Source organism: Solea solea, chromosome 2, assembly GCF_958295425.1.
Source record: "Solea solea chromosome 2, fSolSol10.1, whole genome shotgun sequence".
Lineage (NCBI taxonomy): Eukaryota > Metazoa > Chordata > Actinopteri > Pleuronectiformes > Soleidae > Solea > Solea solea.
Window position 1 is genome coordinate 650,001 of NC_081135.1, and position 10,000 is coordinate 660,000.

Here is a 10,000-nt window from a genome sequence, read left to right on the forward strand (position 1 = left end):
TCTGCCTGTAGGGGGCGCCACAGCGGATCACCTGCCTCCATCTTGTTCTCTCTCGTCCCCATGTCCTCTACTGTCACACCCACTGTCCTCATTTAACTAATCTGAACTTTGCTTTACTTAACTATCTTATCTTCACTAAACCTAACTTAACCTTTTATCTTAACTAACTAAGATAAACCTAACTTAACTATATTATCTTAACTAAACCTAACTTAACCTTTTATCTTATCTAAACTAAGATAAACCTAACTTAACTATATTATCTTAACTAAACCTAACTTAACCTTTTATCTAATCTAAACTAAGATAAACCAAACTTAACTATCTTATCTTAACTAAACTTAACTTAACATTTTATCTAATCTAAACTAAGATAAACCTAACTTAACTTAACTATCATATCTTAACTGAACTAAACTGAACTTAACTAATCTGATGTGAACCTAACTATCATATCTTACCTAAACCTAACTTAAATGTTTATCTCATCTTAACAAGACTAAGATAAACCAAACTTAACTTAACTATCTTATCTTAACTAAACCTAACTGCGTGTGCGCGCGCGTGTGTGTGTGCGCGTGTGTGTGTGTGTGTGTGTGTGTAGGCAGCCAATCATCAGGACATTTTTAAAACCTCCTCATTCTTTTTCTCTGCCGTGACTTTTTCCTCGTCGATGATTGATCGACCTTCATGTCTGAGATGTAAATGTGGACGAGGAGACATGAGGAAAATACAGAGAGACAGACACAGAGACACAGACACAGAGACACAGACACAGACATAGAGACACAGAGAGACAGACACAGACACAGAGACACAGACACAGAGAGACAGACACAGAGACACAGACACAGAGAGACAGACACAGAGAGACAGAGAGACAGAGACACAGAGACACAGACACAGAGACACAGACATAGAGACACAGAGAGACAGACACAGAGACACAGACACAGAGAGACAGACACAGAGACACAGACACAGAGAGACAGACACAGAGACACAGACACAGACAAAGGGAGACAGACACAGACACACAGAGACAAAGACACAGAGACACAGACACAGAGAGACAGACACAGAGGGACAGACACAGAGACACAGACAAAGGGAGACAGACACAGACAGAGACACAGAGACAGAGTGTCTCTGTGTTGTACCTGGGCAGTTAAAGTGTTGAGGACAGATTCAGATTCAGCTCCAAACTGTGAAAATAAACAAAAACAACAGGTTTTCATCATTCATTTATTCATTCATTCATCTGCTGTGTGTGAGTGAGTGAGTGAGTGGTTTATAAACGTGTGTCTCACAGTGACATAAAGACATGAACGTGTTAAACTGATGCAGATTCTTTTATTAAGAGACTTTCTGCTTAATTTCCCTCAGATTAGTCAAAGTGTGTTAAATCTGATCATAACTTCACTCGTGTTTTTATTAATGTCGCGTCTCTCAGGAGGTTTGTGTCATAAATCTGTCACGTGTCAGAGAGAGAGGGAGACAGGGAGGGAGACAGGGAGGGAGAGAGACAGGGAGGGAGGGAGGGAGGGAGACAGGGAGGGAGAGAGAGAGAAGGAGGGAGAGGGAGAGGGAGAGAGAGAGAGAGGGAGGGAGACAATCCTCAGAGAGACGACTGAAAGGTTAGAGCAGCTCCAGGCAGCATGGCCGATTGGCACACACACACACACACACACACGTGCACACACACACACACACACGTGCACACACACACACACACACGCACGCACGCACACACACACACACACGCACACTCTCACGTGCACACACACACACACACACACGTGCACACACACGCACGCACACACGTGCACACACACGCACGCACACACGTGCACACACACACACACACGCACGCACGCACACACACACACGCACGCACACACACACGTGCACACACACAGTGTTGATGATTATTAGGATGGAAATCCTGTGATTTACGCTGCAGTCACTGAGTTTAATTTATAAAATGCACTTGTGTGTGTGTGTGTGTGTGTGTGTGTGTGTGCGCGCGTGTGCATGTGTGTGTGTGTGTGTGTGTGTGTGGGGGAGAGTGAGCAAAAGGTGGAACAGTCACACGTGAGTCAGCACCACTGTCGTCCACTGAAGACAGTTTACTTCTGTTTTCCATCACACGCTCACTATGACGTGGTGAAAAGAGACAAACGCAAGGTAAATGTCATGGATTTAATGACGGGGGCGTCCCCCCCGGGCGGAGACAGTGACTGTGGTCGTTCATCATGGACGTGGAGCTTCCACAGAGTTGTCAGTGAGTGGTAATCACGTCCGTCACACACTTCTCATTAGGAAAAGTCACTCGTTCATTATTTATGTGCATTCATTATGGATGAGAGGTGAGTGTGTGTGTGTGTGTGTGTGTGTGAGGGTCAAAGGTCAGCGCTCTCCTACCTCACACTCCCTCCTGATTAATGGATGAGGGAGAGGATTCCTTCATGTTTTATTAGTGTGTGTGAATGAGTGAATGATAATCATGCACACGTTTAATATTTCAGCACAGACTCAAAGACTCAAAGAGTCAAAGAGTCAAAGAGTCGAAGCTCAGGTTTCCAACATTTGACTCTTTGTGCCATAAAGTTCTTTAAGTGTCAGCCAATTAAAAAAAAGTCCATTATTATGGGATATTTCTGCACTTTAATACGACAAAAACACACCACGGTTCATTCACCTTCTCCAAGGTCAAACTCAAGCACCTTTAAGGCCATTTTTAAGGCTTTTCCAGCACCTTCACTCTTTTTAATACAATAAAGGCAAAACCACCAAAACGTGTGTTTTATAACAAATATGTTCACACAACATTACAATCCAAGCACTTTCAAGCACTACATCCAAAATTCAAGCACTTTTCAAACCAGGCAAACACAACATTACAATCCAAGCACTTTCAAGCACTACATCCAAAATTCAAGCACTTTTCAAACCAGGCAAACACAACATTACAATCCAAGCACTTTCAAGCACTACATCCAAAATTCAAGCACTTTTCAAACCAGGCAAACACAACATTACAATCCAAGCACTTTCAAGCACTACATCCAAAATTCAAGCACTTTTCAAACCAGGCAAACACAACATTACAATCCAAGCACTTTCAAGCACTACATCCAAAATTCAAGCACTTTTCAAACCAGGAAAACACAACATTACAATCCAAGCACTTTCAAGCACTACATCCAAAATTCAAGCACTTTCAAACCAGGAAAACACAACATTACAATCCAAGCACTTTCAAGCACTACATCCAAAATTCAAGCACTTTTCAAACCAGGAAAACACAACATTACAATCCAAGCACTTTCAAGCACTACATCCAAAATTCAAGCACTTTTCAAACCAGGCAAACACAACATTACAATCCAAGCACTTTCAAGCACTACATCCAAAATTCAAGCACTTTTCAAACCAGGCAAACACAACATTACAATCCAAGCACTTTCAAGCACTACATCCAAAATTCAAGCACTTTCAAACCAGGCAAACACAACATTACAATCCAAGCACTTTCAAGCACTACATCCAAAATTCAAGCACTTTTCAAACCAGGCAAACACAACATTACAATCCAAGCACTTTCAAGCACTACATCCAAAATTCAAGCACTTTTCAAACCAGGCAAACACAACATTACAATCCAAGCACTTTCAAGCACTACATCCAAAATTCAAGCACTTTTCAAACCAGGCAAACACAACATTACAATCCAAGCACTTTCAAGCACTACATCCAAAATTCAAGCACTTTTCAAACCAGGAAAACACAACATTACAATCCAAGCACTTTCAAGCACTACATCCAAAATTCAAGCACTTTCAAACCAGGCAAACACAACATTACAATCCAAGCACTTTCAAGCACTACATCCAAAATTCAAGCACTTTTCAAACCAGGAAAACACAACATTACAATCCAAGCACTTTCAAGCACTACATCCAAAATTCAAGCACTTTTCAAACCAGGAAAACACAACATTACAATCCAAGCACTTTCAAGCACTACATCCAAAATTCAAGCACTTTTCAAACCAGGCAAACACAACATTACAATCCAAGCACTTTCAAGCACTACATCCAAAATTCAAGCACTTTCAAACCAGGCAAACACAACATTACAATCCAAGCACTTTCAAGCACTACATCCAAAATTCAAGCACTTTTCAAACCAGGCAAACACAACATTACAATCCAAGCACTTTCAAGCACTACATCCAAAATTCAAGCACTTTTCAAACCAGGCAAACACAACATTACAATCCAAGCACTTTCAAGCACTACATCCAAAATTCAAGCACTTTCAAACCAGGCAAACACAACATTACAATCCAAGCACTTTCAAGCACTACATCCAAAATTCAAGCACTTTTCAAACCAGGCAAACACAACATTACAATCCAAGCACTTTCAAGCACTACATCCAAAATTCAAGCACTTTTCAAACCAGGAAAACACAACATTACAATCCAAGCACTTTCAAGCACTACATCCAAAATTCAAGCACTTTTCAAACCAGGCAAACACAACATTACAATCCAAGCACTTTCAAGCACTACATCCAAAATTCAAGCACTTTCAAACCAGGCAAACACAACATTACAATCCAAGCACTTTCAAGCACTACATCCAAAATTCAAGCACTTTTCAAACCAGGCAAACACAACATTACAATCCAAGCACTTTCAAGCACTACATCCAAAATTCAAGCACTTTTCAAACCAGGAAAACACAACATTACAATCCAAGCACTTTCAAGCACTACATCCAAAATTCAAGCACTTTTCAAACCAGGCAAACACAACATTACAATCCAAGCACTTTCAAGCACTACATCCAAAATTCACTCTAATTATGAATATAAACAAATATGAATTTCCCTCAAAAGAACATTTTATTAATGATGTCATGATTTTTGTTTCTGTCTCAGTGAAAAAGTTCCTTAGGTTTTTGTGCTGTTTGACTGACATCTGGTGGACGTGAGGAGAAGTGCAGGCATGTCCTTGTTTCATCAAGATCAAATGAAAAAAAAACATTTTTTTAACAAATATAATTTTTAATTATGTATATAATTTGATTTGTGATGTATTTTACATCAAAGTTTTATAAAGATTATTTTAAAGATTAAAGATCTTTGAAGATCGATTTCTGTGTTTATATTTAACATTGAATTCACTGTTATTTTGACATGAATATATTATTAATGCTTTCATCATTCTAACTGTATTTGCTGTGGTTTAATAAATAATAAATGTGATAAATGATATTTCTATCACTCACACTTAATTTTATTGTTGTTTCCTTCAGTATTTTTAATAACATTATTATTTTTCGATGTAAAACTTCTTTGATTTTTTAAATATAAGACTTTAGATAAAGAGAAACGACACAAACTGCACGTACACATGTGAGTCACTAGGTGTCGCCTTCGTTCTATCATTTCTATCAAAATGTTTAGTTTAAAAGTGAAATAAAAAGAGCTTTAAATAGTAAAGAAATGTGGAAAAGTATTTTAAAGTATTTTTAAAAACTAAAAAACATATTTAGTGCTTACATTGTTTTAAAAACTCTTTATTTAATCAAACTCATCTGTGTTTTGTCGTTCATTTACTTCATGTGGACGTGTAGCATGGTGTTGTTCCACTAGGTGGCAGCACAGTCCTGCAGCACAGGATTATTATATTATATCATATTATATCACACATATAATATAATATAATATAATATAATATAATATAATATTTCAGTTCATGTAAATGGATTTTAGTTCAATTATTAATGTTTTTTTTAATTAAAAAATGATTAAAATGTTGAACATATATTTAATGAAATGATTTGATTTGAATGATTTTTATTCTATCCTCAGGTGTAAATAATAAACACCTCACACTCACACTCACAGATTAAGTTTAAGTTTGTACTAAAAAAAAAATCTTCTGACAGAGATTATGAGCCTCGGACGAAAGAAGTCCCCATGAGACTCAAAACCTGGTCCTAATGATGCACAAGAAGAACCTCAGTGTCAGTGTGTGTGTGTGTGTGTGTGGCTTTAATTCCCACTCAGGCCGCTGATGATGATGATGATGATGAATCAACACTTAAAGCTATAAATTATCCTCTGTGTGTGTGTGTGTGTGTGTGTGTGTGTGTGTGTGTGTGAGAGAGAGAGGCCGCAGATAAGCAGCGCGCGCTCAGCCACTCACTGAGAGACACTCACACACACACACACGCACACACACACACACACACGGTAATCGTGTCCTAATTAGAATTTAATGAAGTAGCCGCGCGGCTGTGAATACATGAATAAAGATATGTTATTATTATTATTTTTTTTTTTTTACTATTATTATTATTATTATTATTACTATTATTATTACAACTATTATTATTATTATTATTGTTGTTATTATTACTACTACTACTATATTACGATTACTATAATAATTATAATATTATATTATATTAAATGAAGAAGAATTCCAAAACAAAAATCTCTTCACATTATAAACTTGTGAGAAGAAAAGACATTTATTTTGAAAATCCGCTCAGAAACAATTAGGATATTTATGATAAACAGGGAAAATAAATATATATATATATATATATTACTTCAAATAAAGGTTGAGGTTGTTTTTCATGTGGCCCGTCATAATGAACATGAATCCATAATAGTGACAGCGTGAAACACGTGACTCACGCTTTAATAGCGCATCAACACTTCATATAAATGTCATGTTTCAATATAAACATGTTTATATTTTTAAAAAAATTAAAAAGTGTTTGAAAATCATTCGTTATTCAAATAAACAAAATAAATTCATTTGAACATGTTTGTTGATTCTAAACTAAATAAATGATTATTAATGATTTAACAGCAGAGGATAAAATAAAACACATGTTGTCACGTGATTTTAGAGCTTCACTCAGATAAAGAGACGCTTTCTCATCAGTGACGTCACAGAGTTTAAAACGTTCAATAAATCACGTTTTTGTTTTTGTTTGAAATAAAAAATCCTCCATGTTTGTTGTTGTTTACTCTGCGTGTGTGTGTGTGTGTGTGTGTGTGAGTGAGAGAGAGCGCACGTGCCTTCACTGAAACCCGATCGCGGGCTTTTACACTATAACGGGCGCGCGTGCACACCGCGGTCTCTAATTGGACGCTGCTCAGCTGTGACAGCGCGGGGGCGGCGCAGGGGATTGGTGCGGCGCGCCGCGTGCACGCGCACACGTGAAGACGGCGTATACAGAGAGAGAGAGAGAGAGAGAGAGAGAGAGTAAAGGGTGAGAGGATCGGTGAGAGTCACAGACGAACTCTTCTTCTTCTTCTTCTTCTTCTTCTTCTTCTTCTTCTTCTTCTGCGCCAGGAGCGCAAACTCTCTCTCTCTCTCTCTCTCACACACACACACACACACACACACACACACACACACACACACAGAGAGAGAGAGCCGGAGAGCGCGCGGATGTTTTCCGCTAACGGGAGAGGAGACACGCGGCGGCTGTAGGTGACGATGATGATGATGAAGATGACGAAGATAACCATGATGAAACCCTGGTGTTTCCTCTTCTCCCACGCGCTGAGAGTCTGAACGTGGAGCGAGAAGGAGCAACAAGTGGAGCTGGAGCTGCGCGAGGAGCAGGAGGAGGAGGAACAACCGCACGAGCAGCAGAACCAGGAGGAGTCAGTCATCATGGAGGAGCAGAAGGAGGCTCGCAGCAGCAGCAGGAGCAGCTGTAGCAGCAGCAGCAGCAGCGGCTCAGAGGAGGAGAACATGTCCTTGTCTCCTCACCTCCCGTCCTCTCCTCCTCCTCCCATGATCCAGCTGGGCGCGCAGGTGGCGCACACTAGAACCACCAACTTCTTCATTGACAACATCCTGAGGCCGGACTTTGGCTGCGGCCGGAAACAGCAGCAGCAGCAGCAGGAGCAGCAGGAGCAGCAGGAGCAGCAGGAGCAGCAGAGGGAGCCGAGGGAGCAGAGGGAGCCGGCCTTCAGGCTCCACGCGCCGGCCAGGGACAAGGTGAACCCGCTGCGCGTGGCGCGGCCACCGGTGTGCGTTCAGGACAGCAGCAGTGACAGCACCTCCTCCTCCTCCCCCTGCTGCTCCTCCTCCTCCTCCTCGTCCTCTCCTTCGTCCAAACTGAGCGCTGTCAAGCTGCAGGGAGACGCGGTCAGAGACAGAGACAGGGACCGGGACCGGGACCGGGACCGAGACAGGGATAGGGATAGGGATAGGGACCGGGACCGGGACCGGGACAGGGACAAGGACGGAGGAGGAGCCGCGGCTCCGGGCAGCGGCGGTAAAGGAGGCTCCACGGAGAAGGAGAAGGAGAGTCAGCCGCTGCTGTGGCCCGCGTGGGTTTACTGCACGCGCTACTCTGACCGGCCTTCATCTGGTAAGAAGCTACATAATAAATTATTCTACTTGATTTTTCATCCTTTAATATAAAAGTACATGTAAGTATTTCACATATTTAACAATATAAAAGAGTATAACTAAAGTATCCTGTGTTTTTATGGTTATTACATTTATACTGGCAACAAAAATAACAGCAAACATTTTTAAAATGAAATAAAAGGTTTTAAAATTATAGATTATATTAATATGTGTCACTTTAGTTATTTATAATAATAATAATAATAATAATAATAAAGGAATAAGGCTCGAGGTTTACTGAGAATATTCCAGAATATTAGCGGACACACATACACACACACACACACACACACACACACACATTTACTAAAATTCCAAGGACGTGGATTATAATCTGCAAATACACAATGTTACTGCACATTAATAATAAAACAAACAGCTAAAGGTTTCTGATCATTAATCATTGTGTTTTTAAATGACATTTTTATTGTTAATATTTAGTTTTTGTCACTTGTTTTTCTGATGTGGGATTAACAAAAATAATCTCGCCTCAATTGAAATTTAGTATAAAAATAAAACTGTATAGAAATTCTTTTTCTTTCTTTTCTTTTTTTTTTTTTTACTTTTACTGGATGAAATCTGCGGGATTTTATAACAAATACATATTTATATAAAACCATGTTTCACAGTTGGGAATAATTCCAAAATAAATTATAATAATATCATATTTCTATGTTTAAATTAAATATGTTAAATATAAGAGCTGCACTGAAAATAAATGGGTTAAATCAATATATGCAAATATGTGAGTTTAATTAGCATTAAAATACACAGATTATAAATGTCTCAGTTACTGTGTTTATTAGATTATTGAGTTACATTTATATTCATTTATTACATTATTTACATTTTTATTAATATGAAAAAACATTTAACAATTTATTTTATTTTATTTGCATTTAAACACATCAACAGTCGGATTAAAAAAACAAAACGAATCTTCGCCACTGTTTTATAGTGTGGGATTATATTATTATTATATGATATAATATAATGTTATATTATATCATATTATATTTAGGATTATATTATATAATGTTATGTTATATTATATTATATTTAGGATTATATTATATTATAGTTCGTTATATCAGTCAAACATTTATTGTTACATCTGCAGGATATGATGTCATTTTTAATAATGATACATTGTTATTATTTGTATGTATTATTATTATTCATGTAATTATGAAATAAGTCACATGACCTTTTTATTTACATTTTAATTGATTAATTAATTCATTCATTTCAACGAAACTTTTTAATTCTCTTTGGGTTTTTAAAAGAGCTGCGCGTCTGCGTCATGTTAATGTGTGCTTGGTTTCCATGGCAACGCGGATGATTATTCATTAATATTTCTTTTCTCCTTTCTCATAAATGAGTGCGTGCATGTGGCGATGGTGTGTGTGTGTGTGTGTGTGTGAGGGCGAGTTCATGGCGATGGCCGCGTTCCATTCTGATTGTCGCGAGAGTGCAGAGGTGAAGATAAGGAGACTTTGTTTGTTTGTTTGTTTGTTTTCCCGCGGGTCAGCGCGTGTT

The 10,000-nt window shown here is 38.6% G+C and overlaps 1 protein-coding gene across 1 annotated transcript in view; it reads left to right on the forward strand.

Moving 5' to 3' along the window:
- The window catches only part of LOC131449941 (homeobox protein engrailed-1a-like), a 17,876-nt gene that overhangs the window by 3,901 nt on the left and 3,975 nt on the right, over nucleotides 1-10,000 (forward strand). Inside the window, exons 2-3 of the mRNA XM_058622172.1 lie at nucleotides 7,628-7,944; nucleotides 7,993-8,420. Of these exons, the coding sequence (XP_058478155.1) occupies nucleotides 7,628-7,944; nucleotides 7,993-8,420 (745 nt within the window). The remainder of the gene's footprint in view (nucleotides 1-7,627; nucleotides 7,945-7,992; nucleotides 8,421-10,000) is intronic.